This window comes from Stegostoma tigrinum, chromosome 8, assembly GCF_030684315.1.
Source record: "Stegostoma tigrinum isolate sSteTig4 chromosome 8, sSteTig4.hap1, whole genome shotgun sequence".
NCBI lineage: Eukaryota > Metazoa > Chordata > Chondrichthyes > Orectolobiformes > Stegostomatidae > Stegostoma > Stegostoma tigrinum.
The window spans coordinates 40,502,485-40,523,526 of NC_081361.1; the positions used below are offsets into that span (position 1 = coordinate 40,502,485).

Sequence of the window (21,042 nt, forward strand, 5' to 3'; positions counted from 1 at the left end):
AATTTTTAAACCATGAAGGTCTCAAATGATGGGAGTTGAATACAGGTCGTTCATTTTCATATGATCATAACTTTTTTTGCATTTGTCTCTCAGATATTTTGTGCACAAAATATGGAACAAGATTTTCTCTGCAAACCTCATTTGTAGCATTCAGGTTCTTGTAAATTATTGCTCAAAGGACACATCCATCTGTCCTTCCCTGACCTAGAAAAAAAGTTAATCGTTTTGATATTTTAGATGGTTTTGCAATATTTACACATGCAATTAAACTTAATTTTGAACTATTTACACCTATAATTACCTTCTACAACAGGGGAAAGCACTTCCATTGACACTGATAAAATAAACTGCTGTTTAGACATTCTGATTAATATGCTTTTATCTTTATTATTATTATTGCAGTAACTCATACTGTCCACATTTTTATCTTTATTTACTTGCCCAACAATAATTTTGTCTGCAGATAACTAAGAATCCACCATGTTGTAAGTTTTGAATCCCTAAATAGTACCAGAAGAAATCCATTATCTTTTAAATGTATGTGTGACATCTATGCACTGGCTTCTTTTTGTTCACTTCACTAAAAACATGTCCTATATTTTGATAATATAACTTAGAACAAAATTTCCATTGGTATACACTTCTAACTTGGATACATTAGAGGAATCAGCACAATGATGCTTATTTATGATCCAAAATAAATAAACACCAAGACAAAAGTAAGGTACCATGCTCAATTTTTTTCATGTTAAGTGATACTGGACTCCACAGAATAAAAGATTTTGGTTCAACTGTGGTGAGTTATTTGACTTCACCCAGTTGCACGTTGGGATTTTTCCCCTGATCCAAGGGAAGATTCTAGTTCTGTTTCTCTGCTGCCCATTCCTGGAAAGAGACAGCATAACAACCGTTTGCAGTGTGGCCAGATAAGTTGCTGGTGCTTGAAATAGGAAATTGCACATACAGGGTCACCATTTGAGTAATGGACATCACCACCAGTACATTGAAACATGCTAGACATGACAGCAGTTTGTCCATAATGAGGAAGGATTGTTTTGTACATGTATGAAGATTCCAATCAATGTGATGCGGATAACAATAATGGTCGTGGATAAAACTTGCATGCTATTTATCAGATTGATCATGCTTGTGAACTCAATATTATAAATGAATGCTTAGATAATTCATCAACCTAATTGAGCAATTCAAGTGTTTTTACTACAAGAATAACTAAAATAACATGATTTAAGATGACAGGAATAACCTGACTCTCTGGGTCTGTTTTCAAAGTGTTTTGATACTTTTTAATGCTTAATATAATTAAAAGCATTAGTACCTCCTGGCTAAAAAGCACATTTTTTTGTGCTATTTTCCTATACAATGTATCAGTCTTTTACTTAAAACAAATATACAGCTACTTAAATATCATCTGTTTCAAGGAAACAGTATGTACATGCACAGTATTGACTATTATTAGCTTTGTTAAAGCACAGCTGCTGTATATTGAAATGAACACCTTGTTACAAATTTTAATAAAAGCTTTAGCTTTTCCTGATCCCTGAAGTAGGTTTGCACATTTTTGTGGAAATAATTGTTAGACTTTGCATAAGGAAGCAAAACTGAAGTTGAAATGATGTAATTAGCTATCCTAATATGTTTATTAATGTTTCTTCAAAGGCCACTACTGTGTGCATTACATTATCGAATTATTTGCCTATATTCTCAACAGTTAGGCTAATATATTTGTGATTTGTCAGAGATGAATAATGAGCAGCTGTTATTTTCTTAGTTGCAATAAAAATGCTTATTAAATATGAATCTGAATTTGAGGTTACAATTTGGAATAATAAGCATAAAGCATTAATTCTTTATTTTAATAATGAGCATTGTATTTATTAATAATTATTACTTTTAAAGGTTAGATGATACAAAAATTCATTCAAGATCTCCATCACAGCCATTCAGGTAAACAAAGATATTTTATTTTTGTAATTTTTCCAGATTGTGCTGTTTAAAATGACAGTATAGGTAAACATGGAAATGGCTGGTTTTTGGAAAGTGCTGAAAAATTTAAAGAAAGGTTTGAAAATGCACAACTAGTTAAACATCCTATTTTTTAAAAAGAAAAACTAGCATTCCTGTAACTAGACATAGACAATGAAAGTAATTCAATTTATTTATTCTAAGTATTTGCAAATTACATTTCAGGAAATATGCATAGTAGATTGAAAGTTGGTGATACAGGACCTTGTTACTGACATTGACATGAAACTTATAAAATGTTTCAACTATACAAAATATTCCAGGATGTTGGAAAAGAGCATAATTCAATTTAAAAACTGTCAGTGAGCCAAAAAAGGAAATGTGGAAAGAAGTGACGATAAGCTTGGCCAAGGAGGTACGGGAACACAGAGATTTAGGGAGGTATTCCTGTTCTTTGGACGATAGGATCTGAAAGCATAGCAGTCATAATACCGGGTAAGAGCCTGTGAGTTGCACAAGATGGCAGGGTTGGAGGAACACCGAGCAGTTAGAGAGCTGGAGGAGTTATAACAATGGAGAAGAATTAAACCATGAAGAGATCAAGGCATCAAGAGACTGACAACCATTGCACATGATGTATAAGTAGAACTTGTTTAGGTTAGAATAAGGTCAGTCGTTGAGGTTAAGTTTGCAGAATATGATGACTGGCCAGGACAATGGATCTCTTTTCTGCAAGTTGTAAACTCTGTGATATCCTGATAGCTTTATTGAGAGACTACCTTGAATGTTTTTAATTTCATCTGACACCTGTTAGAACTGCTGACACCTTGATTTTGCTTGCAAGATACCTGCAAATATTGACACTTCCTTTAGCTTAATTATGTACTGGATTTGTATCTGAATCTGGAATAGCAACTTCTTGAATTTTTTAAAAGTTAGATTTGTTTACTTTGTAGCAAAATCTATATTTTGGCTTTGAATTTGTCCAAATGATTTGTTTCCAGAGGTGCTGGCATAGTATCAGCAATGATTAAGCTCCTGTAAATTTTTCCTCTCCAATGGGATACACTCACTCTGTTATACAGTCATATGAAAAGGGAAGAAAAAAGTATCTATATAGTACTTTTTATCCCCATTGGATATTTCTTTTTGAAATGTAGCCACTTTTGTAATGGCATGAGCAAGCTCTCTCGAATGCACTAAGTGCGATCTCCTAACCCTTGAATAATCTGAACATTGGTGAAAACGTTGGGAAAAATCAGGTGATGGGATTCTCAACGTCAGTAACAAAGCCCAATTTCCAGCTGTGTGTGTTGAGTGGCAAGTCAAGAGTCTCACTAGTGAGTAGTGAGAAGCTTATTTGCTTGCATAAAATCTCATTATTAGTTAATCTTACCTTGCTGATCAGTTTGCTGTTCTTCCACCTGCTGGGGTTTAAGTTGTGGGAATGTAAGTTAAGTAAACTGAATAACTGCTAATGTGGAGAAGATCATAGCCTGATGGGCACGCAACCAAGAACGAACATGATGATTATGGGAGAGATAATGGGAACCGCAGATGCTGGAGAATCCAAGATAATAAAATGTGAGGCTGGATGAACACAGCAGGCCAAGCAGCATCTCAGGAGCACAAAAGCTGACGTTTTGGGCCTAGACCCTTCATCAGACGGTCTAGGCCCAAAACGTCAGCTTTTGTGCTCCTGAGATGCTGCTTGGCCTGCTGTGTTCATCCAGCCTCACATTTTATTATCTATGATGATTATGGGGATCATTTAAATGGAGAGGTTGACTGTATGACTCACTGAGCGCAACAGCTATTTCCTTTCATCACAATCCAAAAAGCAGTGTGCAATAGCTATGTAAATGGCTGCACCATACGCGACATGGGTGAGGTAAGCGCTTCATTGTGTCTGTGGAGGTTGGTGTATCACTTTCTATGTTGCATTACCTTTCAAAGGGCAATAACATGAAGGAGACACACACCCCCACAATGAAGACAGACATCTGTTGCCACAAAATGCTGTATGTGAAGCATTTTTCTTCCCCAACCAGGTGTGAAAACATGGAAATGATGTATTTACCAGCATATTAACATGAAGCTCATTTAATCAAGCTAAAGTGCGTAACTGGTTAGATGGATTGAATAGTAGCAAATGTAATTGATCCTGAAAAATGTGAGGTGATGCATTTTGGCAGGACTAACATAGGAAATAAGAGAAGTCAGTTATTCGGCCCCTCCAAGATTCCTCTGCCATTCTGTATGATCAGACATTTATCCTACTCCATACCCTCTTCCTGATTTTGCCCCGTACCCTTTTATCCCTTTTTAACTCCAAGAACTACATCTATCTCATTGAAGACCTTCAATGTTTTGGCCTCAACTGCTTTCTGTGGCAGAGAATTCCACAGGTTCACCACTCTCTAGGCAAAGAAATTTCTATTCATCTCAATCATAAATTGACTATCCTACATCCTGAGACTGTGATGCTGTTTTTGCTGTTTCTGGACTCTTGGTCATCAGGCATATACTTCCTGTTAGAATTTTGTAGGTTTCTGAGATCACCCCTCATTCTTCTAAACTTCTGTGAAATAGACCTAACTATTTTGAGTCTCTGTTATACTTGCCATCCCAGGAATCAGTCTGGCAAATATTTGTTGCACTCCCTCTCTTTAGACATAACATCCTTCCTCAGATAAGGAGACCACAACTTCACACACCGCTCCGAGGTGTAGTCTGACCAAGACCCTATAAAACTGCAGCAACTGTAGCCAGACATCCCTGTTCATGCACTCCAATCTTCTTGTTATTAAGGCTGCTCCACCACTGCTGCTGCATCCAAGAAGTGTGAGTTTCCTGCTAGTCCACTTTGGCCAGATCCTTTCTTGTGTCTTAAAAAAGAAATCTCCCTTCACCCAATTTAGAACTCTTTTTATGTCCAGTACATCTTTGTCCTGATCCATAATTACCTCGAATTTCATTTTCCTCAAAATGTTCCCCCACTGCTACATCTCTTACTTGACTGGCTTCATTCTCTAAAATTAGACCCAACGCTACCCCCTCTCTTGTAGGACTTTGTATATGCTGACTTATTAATTTTACACTTCGCTGAATTTTGCCTGCATTTGTCTTTGTTGCTCTTTAACAGTTTTTAGGGAGTCAATTGTATACTCCCAGCAAAGAGATTGCCCCTTTTTTTTATCCCAGTTCTTTTATAATACCTCCCACCTACCATGTCAAAAGATCCTATACTGCAGAATATTGGGCTGCCAGTCTTTTCCCTCCCTCAATTAGATCTGTGATAGCAATTGTGTCACATCCCCCTGCTTTCCTCAACACCCTCAACTCATCTCCTACTTATGAGGCTCTTGCATTAAAATAAATGCCATCCAGCCCTGCCATGCTTACTTGTGCTTTTAACTTGGCTGTATTTGCTGTGCCTTCTAGAATGATTTTGATGTGATCTGATTTTAATTTGATTCCTTTTCCTATACTTATTTGTGCATCCTACCGTCCTGCACCTTCACTCCATTTGTTAGTTTAAACCCCCACCAACTGCAACATCAAATTTCCTCCAGAATGTCCGTCCTGTTCCAGTTCAGATACAATCCATTGGACTTCTACTGGACCTATCTTCCCCATAAGCTGACCCAATGATTCAGCAATTTAAAGCCCTTCCCCTTCTCTAGCTCTTCAAGCCACACATTCGTCCCGTCTATCCACCTGTTTCTGTGCTCACTAGCACATCGGCACCCTTTGCTTTTCAATCTACCTCACTCCCTAAATTCATGATGTAGGACCACCTCCCTCATTTTACCTCTGCTATTGGTCAGAATGTGAACTCTGATCTCAGGATGTTTGTCCTGTAGCCTTGACTCTCTAGACCCAGGGAGACAACATAACATCCTAAAGTCACAACTGTGGCCGCAGAAGCGCTTGTCTGTACCTATCGCTACTGAATCTCTTATCACTATTGTTTTCCTTCTGCTTCTGCTCCCCAGTTGTGCAATTAGCCTCTAGTTGCATTCCTCAGACTCACTACATTTTTCAACACAAAATCTATACTTGAGTAAGAGGTACTTGGGGGCTTTCCTGCCTATCTGCCTGCCATTCTCCTTCTAACTGATCACCCATTCCTTCTCCACATGGCCTTGAGCTGTGGGATGACCAAATCTAAAAATGTGCTGCCCATGTAACTTCTAGTCTCTCAGATGCACTGCTGTCCCTCCCACCAACACTCAAACTCCAAAAGCCAGCACTCAGGCCAATCAATCAGTGGCATTTCTGCAGATGTGTTCATCCTGGCTGCCAGAACTGTTCAGGCATGAATTTGTAAACCCATTGATGATTTCTTTTTTAAGATGTGTTTTGTGGGGATGGGAGTGAAGCTGGCAAGGCTGCATTAGTTGTCTTTACGTAAACTGTCCTGAGAAGGTAATGGTTGGCTGCCTTGGACCGTTGCTGAGAGATTTTTATGCCTTACAAATGAATCAATAATCCACTGTGCTTTTTGCAATGTATTTGTTTTGACTAATTTCTATATCTAGATATACAGCAAACTGTCTTAACTGGCACTTTATGAACCAATATCTTTGAAAGACTGGCAAAAATTATATTCCTCAAATACCAGGAAGATTATTCTGTCCAATTATTATAGTTTTGATTTATTTACCTCATTATAAATATGCTTGTTGTTCACTTGAATGGCCATATGAAATATCCAATAGTTGATTCAATTTTGAGTCCATTTCTCCTCAAATACCGTGATCGACCGTGATGTCCTGAGTAAGTCTTTTGCAGGTGCGAGTGAGATGGTCTGTGCCGGTAAGTTTTTCTTTAAGGCAAATTTGCATTATTATTTGTGATTTATGCTGTGAATGAAGTATAACAATGATGTATATACCCCCTGCATTACATTTCTATTACTTGGTGTATGTTTTTACATTGACCATGTGGACCTTTTGGTTATCTGGAATATTTGATCAACTGGCAAGTTCCTGGTCCCATAGGTGCTGCTTAATAAAAAGTTTGCTGTATGTTTATATAATAGCCCAGATACTGCATAGAAAGAACTTCCATTTATTTAAAAGTCCTTTACACCTCAGCATGTTCTCAAGTTCTGTAGTTGCTGTTCTATTGTTAGAAACTTTGACAGCCAATTTAGACACTGCAAAATACTACAAAAAGCAAGTTGATCATTACCAGATAATCAATGGATATTTTCTGATCTTTATAGTTTTCAGTTTAAAAATAAACCATATAATAAGCTATTAACTCAACTGCGTTTTAATAGTTTTATTCACTTTACCTCAAGCTCAGATTAGAAATTTGAAAATTCCATGTGTCGTTCAACAGATTGGCTCTTATTACTGTATTGTTAGAACATTTGAAAATAATCAACTAATGTAACAATCTCACTCAAAAAACTTTATTATTTTGTTCTTGTTGTAGTTACTTAATATAAAGATCGTATGAATCATCCTAAACATTAGGATTTTAACTTTTTTATTCTTATAATGGTTACTTTGTAAAGACTGTATATACCATCTTGAAGTTTAACTTTAGAATAATGCAGCAAACATTTTCCCCTCAGTACTCAGATATAGTGATAAGATGTTTAATTTTGTGGCTATGTTTTAACAGAGTGAATTCTTCAAGTACTAGCCAAGGATCAATGTCACCTCTGAAATCTTCAAAGATCTCAATGAATTATCCATGTGCGAGAAGAATTAGCAGAAGCCCCATATCCGTGAACAGTAATATAAAAAGGTGACATTTTTGATCATAGTTTCTTACTTTTCTTTTTAAAATATACTGCTTAAAACTTTTTTAATCATTGAGGTTGGTTGGCGCGCCGAGTGGTTTCTCACAGACGTTTCATTACCCTGCTGGGTAACATCATCAGTGCATGCAATGAAGTGCTGGTGTGTTTTCCTGCCTGGTTTTTAAACTCAGGAGTCCATCGAGCTGGATTGCCTCACTTCCGGTTTTCCTTCATAGTGGAGTGTATATGGGGTCGAGTTCTGTGTGTTTATTGATGGCTTTCTTGGTGGAGTAAACGCACCGGCACTTCATCTGAGGTTGCACTGATGATGTTACTTAGCAGGGTAATGAACCATCTGCAGAACAACAAACCAGCTCGGAGAGCCAGCCAACCAACCTCAACACCCACAGCCTGAGCTACAAATCTACTCCAAAACCTTCGACTTTTAATCATAGTAGAGAAACTAAAACCATTATTTCTTCCCGTAAATTAAATACAATTACATTTCCTTTCTGTCCATGATTATTGACCTGAAAAATTAATGTTTGATTTCTAACATTCAACTCTGCTCGAGTACACTTCAGAAGTATTTCAGTAACTTGAATACTTTATTACTGTGGAATATTGGTGTTGCATTGAGTTCTAAGCTGAAGGATATACTACATACAGATGAGACAAGTGGAGGAGGAAGTTAATCAGATTCCATCCCCTGTATTTGTGGTCTATCCAATGATGGATGTATTGGCTGGATGCAACCTTATACCTACATTGCTGGGTTTGAATAGAAGGTGGGAGAAATAAATTCACAAGCCAGAACTACTGCTCCTGAAACTATCCAGTAACTCTATACTTAAGTTGCAATCATTCCAAGTAGTAAACTGGCATCGGTGTACACTAGTGAGACTGCATCAACATTGTTCCTCACTACTGGATGTTCCTGTGTGACTAGATTTCAGCTGAAAATTAAAATGGATGAAAGAAAATGGGTAAATTTAAAACACCAGCATCTACTTTGGCTAGCATAGTTTACAGTAGAGTTTTCAATTAACCCGACCGTTTCATTTGTTGTTGTCGAAACCTAATTTTGAAGTCTGTTTACATTGGCAGCTTATTTTTGCTTCTCAACATCTCAGCACTTATCAAATGGTTACTTTCATTGTGCTGCAAGATTTGTATATATTACAATACAAAATTGTGCACAAATAAGATTAGGTTTGTTGAACATCTTTGATGGGAGAGCATTGTTCTTCTATTTGCAAGAGAATTGGCCAGATAGAATGGGGAAGATCACTTATTGGCACTGTCCCTGCGGAAACATTCGGTGATTTGACTTTTCTTTTTCAGTCATCCTGCCCACTCACCACTTAGAGGGAAAAAAACTTCTAGAATTAGTCAGAGATAATGGGAACTGCAGATGCTGGAGAATCCAAGATAATAAAATGTGAGGCTGGATGAACACAGCAGGCCAAGCAGCATCTCAGGAGCACAAAAGCTGACGTTTCGGGCCTAGACCCTTCATCAGAGAGGTCTGATGAAGGGTCTAGGCCCGAAACGTCAGCTTTTGTGCTCCTGAGATGCTGCTTGGCCTGCTGTGTTCATCCAGCCTCACATTTTATATTCTAGAATTAGTCATATTGTTAGCTTATTTATCCCCATCATTCTCAGTAGCAGTTTAATTGTGAATGTTTATGAACCCGCGTCTTGATCTTTCTCAACACTTTTTTGTGATGTCAGTTTTACCATTTAAGAGGTTTCATGTTTACAAAGGTAACTAATGTCTGCTTCTTTGTTTTTTTTTGTTTGAATTGCGTTGAGTAAGCTTAATGTTACTTTATTCAGTTCCTTGCTTCAGTCTACTTGATTTTGGCTTTCATCAGTAATCCTCAAATTGATCAGCTCTTTATGGTGCCCTGGGTTTTTCCAGGACCAGTAGCAGCAAGTGAGTTGTTCATCAGCTCACAATATGTAGACTCTTGCTGTACTAAACTCTGGAATGAATGCATCTTTTTGATGAGTATTGAGGAAAATTGCGAGAAATAAATCCAAATTACTTTAGGGTTTCTTTTTAAATTTCCTGCTTCTGTTTTTTCCCTTTGCTCATGAAAGTTGCATGTATGACTACTATTGTCTTTTCCTAGAAACCACATTTCTAGTTTTGTCATAATATGACAGTTAAATGGTAGATTTAATCTTTTTAAAAATGTACATAAGTGAGCTCATGTATGCAGTTGAACTTAATTATTACAAGTTTAAAGTGTGGTGAATAGATTTAATGAAGCCACTTTTAACATGCAAAGTATATTAAAATGATTTCCATATGTACAGCGTTTTTTCTTTTTGTTTCATTTTTTTGCCCATGTGCATTATGTCCTGTTTCCCCATTGTCTGTTTCCATTTAGCTTCTCCATAAACTCCAGGCTAGGCAGTTCACTAGGAAATCTTTATGCTGCCCCTGATGAAACTGAGAACGCTATGACATCATCTCCTAGGACAAGTTTTACATCTGGTTATCCCTCCAACCAGCTGTATAACAGTTCGCAGCTTCCTGCGAGATATTATCATGAACTGAACAACAACTACCATGGCAAAAGCAACAGTGGCACTACCTGCAATATCCCCATCAATAATTGTACCGGCCTGAAGGATGATTACAGCTGTAGATCCACCTGCAGTGGTCTCGGCCCTGCCACCATGCGATACCTAAGCCGTTCACACCCCGTAAGTTTACATGTTGCTACACTTTGAGCTGTTGTTTTTTATTTTTAAAAATTGTTTATAGTTTTGCTGTTTGAAATAGAATGGGATCTTGTACATGAAAGAGCAATATCAGTGATGCCTTTATCAAATATAATTGTGTTAAGAATAAAAATTGCTTACGTTAGAATTTATTAAGCAATATGCTTGTCACAAATCATAGACATGTAATGGGTTAACTGACCTCAGTCAAAGCAGTGGACAAACTTAGCAGAACTCAAAAGTTTGACTAATTTCGGAGAAGTCCGGTTGGACTTGAAACATTAATACTGTTTCTCCACGGGTTCCGCCAAACCTCCTGAGTTTATCCTACACTTGTCTGTCAAGTAAATAGCCAGCTAACGCTCATCATTTGGGGTTAACTAATCATATAACTCCTAAAACATATCTAAATGCACCTCAGTCAAGAATTTGTTCCTTTGAAAACATGGACAAATTAATGAGGGGAATGTTAAGAGCAATAATTTAATAATTTTACTTCACTATCTCACCACTGCAGTTTTAGTAAGAAAGAAATTAAGTTATGCTTCTTTCCTAAAACACAGCAAACTCTAGGTAGCAGTGGGCAGCCAGGCAGAACACTTAAACCTGAGAATTTGTGTTGTACTTCTGCTTTGAGAAGCTGTTTATTTTTGCCGATTCAAGATCAAGCTTGACCGCCTAACTGTATGAACTAGATGCAAAAGGTCTTGCAGAGATCCTGCACAATTTAAGGAGAGAAATACCTTGCTTTTTTTTAATTTGCAAAACTATCTTCTACAAATGTATCAGTGATAATGGGAACTGCAGATGCTGGAGAATCCAAGATAACAAAGTGTGAAGCTGGATGAACACAGCAAGCCGAGCAGCATCTCGGGAGCACAAAAGCTGACATTTCAGGCCTAGATGAAGGGTCTAGGCCGGAAACGTCAGATTTTGTGCTCCTGAGATGCTGCTTGGCCTGTTGTGTTCATCCAGCTTCACACTTTGTTATCTTCTACAAATGTAGTCCTGACTGAAAGAAAGTAGATTACACAGTGTTCAGAATCATGATTCCCATCGGCAATAATCAAATCTTGGATTGTCATTTCAAACTCTGACTATTTTAACAGTCTTAAATTTCCAAAGTTTGTGATTGTCTTCAACTCACTTCCTGTGTATACACTGCAAATATATAGAGTGGTCAGTAGGTGATGCTATCTGTAAAATGAAGAATATTCCAAGTGGTTAATGGGTCATCAATTGTTGACTATGTGCTTAAAAAGTCATGTAGATGTTTGAAATAATTTCACATTCTGAATCACGTTTCTTGTTTTAAATCCCATTTATGTCTGTCTTACTTTAAAAAAGACCAAAGCAGCATTCATACATTTTAAGCATTCAACCTTTAGAGTAGTTATGTGTTCAGTGGTTACCACTGTGTACGAAGCTTATAACTTGACATCCTAGTTTGTCTTTTCTATTACCATTATGAGCAGCAGAATATGTTTTCATTAGAAGCAAAATTTCACTTATCACAATTTATCATACTTGTTTTTCAGAAAATTTTACTGGGCTTTTAAGGATGTTATTTGTTACTTGTACTTTGCTTTTCATGCATTACAACCGTTACACATGGAAGATTTGGAACAAGCTAGTGTGATGGGAAGTGCTATTGCTATTCAAGTTTTGATTTTGGGACAACTACTATTTTAGCCAATTCAAAAGGTTCCATGAGTTTGGCATAAGGGTTAGCCTAGGTAGTACTAAATGTAACATTACGAACCATCATTGAAGTTTAGGTGTGACTTGTGCCTAGGACCATTTTATTCTGGATAATCTGTGATCTTTTACATTAGTTCATAAGTCCCTTAATGCAAACCAGACTCTACTGGAGTACACAAGGGTAAATCTCCAATTATAGCTGTTATGTGTGCATGGAATTCAGCAGATTGTGGCTAGGTACCTATGGTAACATGAAATCATCAGTAGCCTGACCTACAGTGACCAACATTCCAACTGAAACCATTGACCAAGGTCTGTTTCACATGCTGCTAATAATTTGTCTTAATTCTGTTATTTTTCTGGTAGTGGCAGAGGGGGAGCATGCAGATTCTCATGTAGATCTGTGCATTGAATATGTACCATGCTGGAATTCTGATAAATTGAAATTGCATTGAAAATTATGGTGAAAATTAAACATCAGTAAGTTTAAAATTATGCATTTTGGTTTTAAAAGAAATAAAGAAGAATGGTAACTCAAAGCAGAGACGTTTTGGGCTACAGGTTTGCACAACAATAAAGGCAGCACAATGGTTTCATAAAACTTTTTTACTTTTAAAATGCTGATTGCATTCAGGGGTTTTTAACTAGTTGTAGGACATAAAGCCCATGAGGTACTGATCAGCCTAATTTAAAACAATATTATATCAGGTTCCACACAAATTTAGCAACGGAGGACTAATGCTGACTTACATGGATGGTACCTAATAGGAGGAAATTAAATATGAAAATAATTTGGATCTAATCTTTGCTGGTACAGCGCAGATTATGATGTACAATAATGGAAGATTTTAATTTATTAACATATGAGACATGAGCAGAATCCTAATGATTAGAGAATTTTAGTTTGTGTAAAACTCTGGCCCAACCAAAGATCTAACCACTGCTGGGAAATGAACTAAAGCAGATAATGAAAGTAAAAGGTTGAGAATATCAATGGAGTTGTGATCGTCGTGTGAGAGTTCTTCCACAGTCTGGCATTAATACTGAAGACTTGTGCTCCAGAACGTGCCACAGCCCGGTCAAGTTGCTCCAATACAACTACAACACTGGCATCTGCACACCAATGTGGAGAATTGCTCTGGTTCAGCAATAACCTGCTCACAGACACCTATTTTGGGTTCCACCAGAGCCACTCTGCTCAGGACTTGATTACAGCCTGTGGCATCATGGCTGCATTTGACTGAATGTGGCACAGAGGAGCCCAGACAAATCTGGAGTCAATGGGAATCAAAGAAACTCTCCACTGGTCGGAGTCATACCTAGCACAAAGAAAGATGGTTGTTTGGATGTCAGCCATCTCTGCAGGAGTTCCTCAGGGTAGTTCTAAAATGCACATAACTCTTTGCAAACAACCCAATTATTTGAAACCGGAGAATGCTCCTAAGTGCCTCCTATCTCAAGAATGACACCCTGCCCTGGAATGTCCTCGAACCAACCTTCAGGTTAATTATCTCTGGCGTACAGTTATTTCTGTGATCTGATTAAATAAATGGGTTGTATAACTCTTCAGGGTTTTCTGTATGCTTTTAAACTAATTTAGCTCTGCCTCCCAAAACACGAACATTTTTGGACTGCAATTACTGCTAGGATTGCAGACCTCATTATTTCCAGTTCTTTAGCTAAGTAAGCCCACCTGCCGTTTATGATCTTGTCTTTCTCAGTGCTTACCTATTAAATCAATTTGACCCCAACTTTTTAAAATGTTGCAGACATTAATTTTTCTTTAACTGTATTTATTCCATTTTCTGCAGTTAAATTGTCATTCTTAAAATGAGAAAATTTAAATAGTAAAACACACAAACCTGGAACCATACATTTGCAATCATGGTTTGCCTTTTGCAATTACCAACCCTATAGGATGCTATGACTTGGAACAAAGAACCAAGAAAATTACAGCACAGGAACAGGCCCTTCAGCCCTCCAAGCCTGCGCTGATCCAGATCCTTGATCTAAACCTGTCGTCTATTTTCCAAGGATCTGTATCCCTCTGCTCCCTGCATGTTCATGTATCTGTCTAGATACATCTAGAATGATGGTATTGTGCCTGCCTCTACCACCTCCACCGGCAACACGTTCCAGGCACCCACCACCCTCTGCGTAGAGAGCTTTCTGTGCATATCTCCCTTAAACTTTTCCCCTCTCACCTTGAAATTGTGACCCCTTGTAATTGAGTCCCCCACTCTGGGTGGGGGTTGGGAGGCAGCGGTGGGGGAAGCTTCCTGCTATCCACTCTGTCTGTACCTCTCATGATTTTGTAGACCTCAATCAGGTCCCCCGTCAACTTCTGTCTTTCTAATGTAAATAATCGTAATCTACTCAACCTCTCTTCATAGCTAGTGCCGTCCAAATAAGGCAACAACCTGGTGAACCTCCTCTGCACCCGCTCCAAAGCATCCACATCCTTTTGGTAATGTGGCGAACAGAACTGTACGTAGTATTCAAAATGTGTTTGAACCAAAGTCCTATACAACTGTAACATGACCTGCCAACTCTTGTACTCAGTGCCCCGTCTGATGAATGAAAGCATGCCATATGCCGCCTTGACAACTCTATCGACCTGCATTGCCATCTTAAGGGTACAATGGACCTGAACACCCAGATCTCTCTGCATCAATTTTCACCAGGGCTTCTCCATTTACCGTATATTTTGCTCTTGAATTGGATCTTCCAAAATGCATCACCTCTCATTTGCCTAGATTGAACTCCATCTGCCATTTCTCCGCCCAACTCTCCAATCTATCTATATTCTGCATTCTCCGACAGTCCCCTTCACTATCTGCTACTCCACCAATCTTAGTGTCATCTGCAAACTTGCTAATCAGACCATCTGTACCTTCCTCCAGATCATTTTATGTATATCACAAACGACAGTGGTCCCAACACAGATCTCTGTGGAACACCACTGGTCTTAGTTCTCCATTTTGAGAAATTCCCCTCCACTACAACTGTCTCCTGTTGCTCAGCCAGTTCTCTTATCCATCTAGCTAGTACACCCTGGACCCCATGTGACTTCACTTTCTCCACCTGCCTACCAGAGGGAACCTTATCAAACGCCTTACTGAAGTCCATGTATACGACATCTACAGCCCTTTCCTCATCTATCAACTTTGTCACTTCCTCAAAGAATTCTATCAAGTTGGTAAGACATGACCTTCCCTGCACAAAACCATGCTGCCTATCGCTAGTAAGCCTGTTTTCTTCCAAATGTAAGTAGATGCTATCCCTCAGTGTCTTCTCCAGCAGCTTCCCCACCACTGATGTCAGGCTTACCTGTCTATAATTGCCTTATCCTTGCTACCCTTCTTAAACAAAGGGACAACATTAGCAAGTCTCCAGTCCTTTGGGACCTCACCCATGCTCAAGGATGCTGCAAAGATATCTGTTGAAGCCCCAGCTATTTCCTCTTGCTTCCCTCAGCAACCTGGGATAGATCCCATCCAGACCTGGGGACTTGTCCATGCTAATGCCTTGTAGAATAACCAACACTTTTTCTCCTCCCCATGCTGACTTGACCGAGACTAATCAAACATCTATTCCTAACCTCAACATCCATCATGTCCCTCTCCTCAGTGAATGCCAATGTGAAGTACTCATTTAAGAATCTCACTCATTTTCTCTGACTCCTCACGTAACTTCCCTTCTTCATCAAGGGCAGGTCATGTCTCACAAATTTTATTGATTTATTTTGAGAAGGTGACCAAGTATGTGGATGAGGGTAGGGCAGTTGACGTAGTGTATGTGGATTTCAGTAAATCCTTTGATAAGGTTCCACATGATAGGCTATTGGAGAAAATGCAGAGGCATGGGTTTGAGGGAGACTTAGCAGTTTGGATTAGAAACTGGCTTTCTGTAAGAAGGCAACGAGTGGTGGTTGATGGAAAATATTCAGCCTGGAGTCCGGTTACTAGTGGTGTGCCAGAAGGATCTGTTTTGGGACTGCAGCTGTTTGTCATCTTTATAAATGACTTGGACGCAGACATAGGTGGATGGGTTAGTCAGTTTGCAGATGACACTAAAGTTGGCGGAGTGGTGGACAGTGTGGAACAATGTTGCAGGTTGCAGGGAGATTTGGATAAACTGCAGAATTGGGCTGAAAGGTGGCAAATGGAGTTCAATGCAGATAAATGGGAGGTGATTCACTTTGGGAAGAATAATATGAAGACAGAATACTGGGTCAATGGAAAGATTCTTGGTAGTGTGGATGTGCAGAGGGAACTTGGTGTCCATGTACATAGATTCCTGAAAGTTGCTACCCAGGTTGATAGTGCTGTTAAGAAGGCATACGGTGTGTTAGGTTTTATTGGTAGAGGGATTGAGTTCCGGAGCCGTGATGTCATGCTGCAACTGTACAAAACGCTAGTGCGGCCTCACTTGGAATATTACCTACGGTTCTGGTTGCCCCATTACAGGAAGGATGTGGAAGCATTGGAAAAGGTGTAGAGGAGATTTACCAGTATGTTGCCTGGTATGGAGCGAAGGCCCTATGAGGAAAGGCTGAGGGACTTGGGTCTGTTCTCATTGGAGAGAAGAAGGCTAAGAGGGGATTTAATGGAGACATACAAGATGAACAGAGGATTAGATAGGGTGGACGGTGAGAGTCTTTTTCCTAGGATGATGACATCGGCTTGTACGAGGGGACCATAGCTACAAATTGAGGTGTGATAGATTTAAGACAGATGTCAGAGGCAGGTTCTTTACTCAGAGTGGTAAGGGCGTGGAATGCTCTGCCTGCCAGTTAGTTAACTCAGCCACATTAGGGGCATTTAAACAGTCCTTGGATAAGCATATGGATGATGATGGGATAGTGTAGGGAGATGGGCTTAGATTAGTTCACCGATCGGCGCAACATTGAGGGCCAAAGGGCCTGTACTGCGCTGTATTGTTCTATGCTCTATGTTCTTTTTCCTTGAGTGGGCCAACCTTTTCTCTGGTTACCCTCTTGCTCCTTATGTACAAATAAAAGACTTTGGGATTTTCCTTAACCCTGTTTGCTAAAAATATTACATGACCCCTATTAGCCCTCTTAATTCCTTGTTTCAGATTTGTCCTACTTTCCTGATATTCTTCCAAAGCTTCATCTGTTTTCAGTCACCTAGACCTAATGCATGCATCCTTTTTCCCTCTTTGCTAGCCTCACATGGATGCTCCTTAAAAATTCTGCTCCTTCTAAACATTAAACTCCCCTAACACTAAACGAATCCCAGTCAACGTTGGGAAAATTAAAATCTCCCATTACCACCATCCTGTTGCTCCTACATCTTCCCATAATCTGTCTACATATTTGTACCTCTATCTCACGCTTGCTGTTGGGAGGCCTGTAGTACAGCCCCAACAAAATCCTATTTTTGAGTTCTGCCTGTGTTGCCCCACTGCTCGAGCTCTCCACAGTGCCGCCCTCCTGCACAGCTATGATATCCTCTTTGACCAGTAATGCAACTCCTCCACCCCTTTTACATCCCTCTTTTTATCCTCCCTCTTTATCCCACCTGAAGCATCTTTTTCCTGGGATATTTAGTTGCCAATCTTGCCCTTCCCTCAACCAAGTCTCAGTAATAGCCATAACATTATACTCGCAGGTGCTAATCCAAGCCCTAAGTTCATCTGCCTTACCTACTACACTTTTCTCAGTAAAATAAAAGCACCTCAGACCACCTGTCTCTTTGTGTTCATCATCTGTTCTCTGCCTACTCTTTCCCCTTAGTCACACTGACTTCGTTTATCTAGTTCCTTACAGGCTTTAGTTACTACCTTCTAATTGTCCACAAACCACCTCGTTTGGTTCCCATCCCCCTGCCACATTCGTTTAAACCCTCCCCAACAGCTTTTGCTAAAGCACCCCCTAGGAGATTGGTTCCAGTCCTGTCCAGGTGTAGACCGTACAATTTGTAATAATCCCACCTCCCCCAGAACTGGTCCCAATGTCCCAAAAATCTGAATCCCTCCCTCCTGCACCATTTCTCAAGCCACTCATTTTATCCTGCCTATTCTTTCATTTCTACTCTGACTAGCACGTGGCACTGGTAGCAATACTGAGATTACTATTTCTGAGGTCCTACTTTGTAACTTGGCTTCTAACTCCCTAAATTCTGCTTGTTGGACCTCATCCTGTTTATGGCCTATATGCACCATGACAGTTGGCTGTTCACCCTTCCCCCTTCAGAATGTCCTGCAGTCGACCTGAGACATCCCTGACCCATGCACCTGGAAGGCAACATTCCATTCGGGAGTCTCGTTTTCAACCACAGAACCACCTATCTACTCCCCTTACAATCAAATCCCCTATAACTAGAGCCCTCCCACTCTCTTTTTGCCCACATTTCGGTACAGCAGAGCCTGCCACGGTGTCATGAACCTGGCTACTGCTGCCTTCCCCTGGTGAGCATCTCCCTCAACAGTATCCAAAATGGTGTACCTGTTTTGGAGGGAGATGACTGCAGGGGGCACCTGCACTGCCTTCCTGCTGCTTCTCTGCCTTTTGGTCACCCATTCCCTTTTCCCCTCAGCAATCCTAATCTGCAGTGTGACCAATTTGCTAAACGTGCTATCCACCACTTGCTCAGCATCGCGGATGCTCCAAAGTGAGTCCATCTGCAGCTCCAAAGCCATCATGCAGTCTAACAAGAGCTGCAGCAGGACACACTTCCTGCACATGTAGGAGTCAGGGATATCAGCCTCATCCCTGAGCTCCCACATTGAGCAAGAGGAGCATAACACAGTTCTGGGATCTCCTGTCATTTTTATACTTTAAGCTTAGCTTAGTCCTACTATAATATCAAATAATAGATAAATGAAATGAAAAAATTTTACCAATCACTCTACTTACTCTACTACGATTTAAAAAATAACATTATCAACACACTGCAGAGTCTTTTTTTTGGTTAGAGGAGGGGTGCGGGTGGGAGACACTACACATGTAGTATTGAACCCCCTTTGTACTGGTGGCCTAAAGCAGTTATTCCAACTGGTTAAATTGCCTACAACAGCTCAACTTTCCATGTAACAAGATTGGTACTTCCAGAATGATGAAGCCTGTGGTAGCCACAATTGTATCAATAATGAAGAAAGAAAGCCCACACAATGGGGAAAAAATAGTCTTAAAAATATAGAAGTGCACATGTATATATACCTTGTGTGAGTGAGTATTGAGATTATATGCCGCAGTGTTCTAGTATTTTCTTTACTAATCAAAAGTGCATTGTTGATTTACCACATCAACAGTATTACTTCATTCATTTAGATTCATTCAAATGGCATGAAATCTTTCACTCTAAGAATGCTTACTTGACACTTCCAACATTTTCAAAATTCAAGTTTTTGCATTTCCTCCCTTTCAAAATGAATGGATGTAAAATATCTGTCATGTCATTGAGAGCTTCACCTCCAGCATTATATGCCATTCAGATGCAAACAATTTTGTTCTAGCTTATCACTGGAACATGTTCAGAGGTTAACTTTTCCTGTACATTTCTTTAATAAAAGGAACTATTTGCTTTGTGAAGTCCTTCTAACTTTATTATTGTTTGCTTGAGATATTGTTGCCAATTCTGACTGACGGCCAGAAGAATAAGCACTGCATGACTTTAGTTTGGACTACAAAATTAGACTGATTTTATTGAAAAGAAGAAAGGAGAGACTTGTATTTATACAAACACTTTTCATCACAACCAGACCAAGAAATAGTGAAGTTGAATTGATTAATATCTTTCTAGGAAACAAGCCTCTGCTAAGCCTGTGATTGCAGAACATTAATTCGCATGAAGATGGTTGTCTGGAATGCTGCTGGACACTCATGCTAATCTGCTCGACAGTAATAGCATATTTAACTCTGGTGATTTCCAAAGGAGGAGCTTTTAACTCTGTGTTGAATATTAAACTACTATATTATTTATACTCTGTGTAGATTGCTAACCGATTTAAATCCAGAAAGAAATATTCCTTCATACACTAAATAAAGGGTTTTTTGTCAGACTTTGAGCTCATTATGTCAAATGTTAGTTGATGTTGTGTTAAAAAATGCCTAAAGATTGACCCCAAAAATATCTTTTGTATATTATTTAATCCCTGAATTTATACTTTCTACTTACCACCCATTTGCCATTGAACTCAAACTTCTCCTGCTGCAAATTCACTTAATAGCCTACCAAAGGGAGCCGTGCAGCTCTTTTGTCTGTGTTCAAATATTTGTGATATATTTGGAGTTGGGCTTGGTGGGAACTCAGAAATAGTGAGGTAGTGGGGGACAGTAGATTTCAACCTCTTTAAATTGTCACTTCTGTAAAAGTCAGCCCTGTCCCTACTTTTGATTTTAAAAACTTAATCTTAGAAATGTAATTTTTTTTCATGCAGGTATATATGAAAATTTATTTGCTTGCGCTTGTAGGATTAACCACATGAGTCGATTTTTCCTCAACTATTTTAAAGTGAGGCAAAACTTGTTCCTGTTTGAGGATATTCAGTTTCGGTCATTAAATGAACATGTTATTTATACAGTTCAGAAACACTAAAATGCAGTGAGTTGTTGCTCATATTTAAATGTAGTTATAAAGCATGTTCCTAACTAGTAAATACAACAAAATAAACCAGATCTATTTAATTAGTATTCTGTTTACCACTTTCCTCTTGTATTGTTATTTTTTATTTCCTTTCTTAGCTGAAGCTATTGTTTCATAAAATTTTAGGTTCTGTCAAGAGTACTCACGGAAGCTTGGACTGGATGTCAAGGAGCAATTTGCATTTTCTTTTTGTGGAAATCAAAGCTCAATCCTGATTTCTTTTTTGCTTCCCCAACATCTAAGTGAAAC

The 21,042-nt window shown here is 39.0% G+C and overlaps 1 protein-coding gene across 2 annotated transcripts in view; it reads left to right on the forward strand.

The window, feature by feature from the left end:
* cdc14ab (cell division cycle 14Ab) overlaps positions 1-21,042 on the forward strand; it is a 115,984-nt gene that overhangs the window by 83,707 nt on the left and 11,235 nt on the right. For both annotated transcript variants that reach the window (XM_048539164.2, XM_048539165.2), the window contains exons 13-15: positions 1,918-1,965; positions 7,624-7,749; positions 10,144-10,462. In XM_048539164.2, coding sequence (XP_048395121.1) covers positions 1,918-1,965; positions 7,624-7,749; positions 10,144-10,462 — 493 coding nt within the window. The remainder of the gene's footprint in view (positions 1-1,917; positions 1,966-7,623; positions 7,750-10,143; positions 10,463-21,042) is intronic.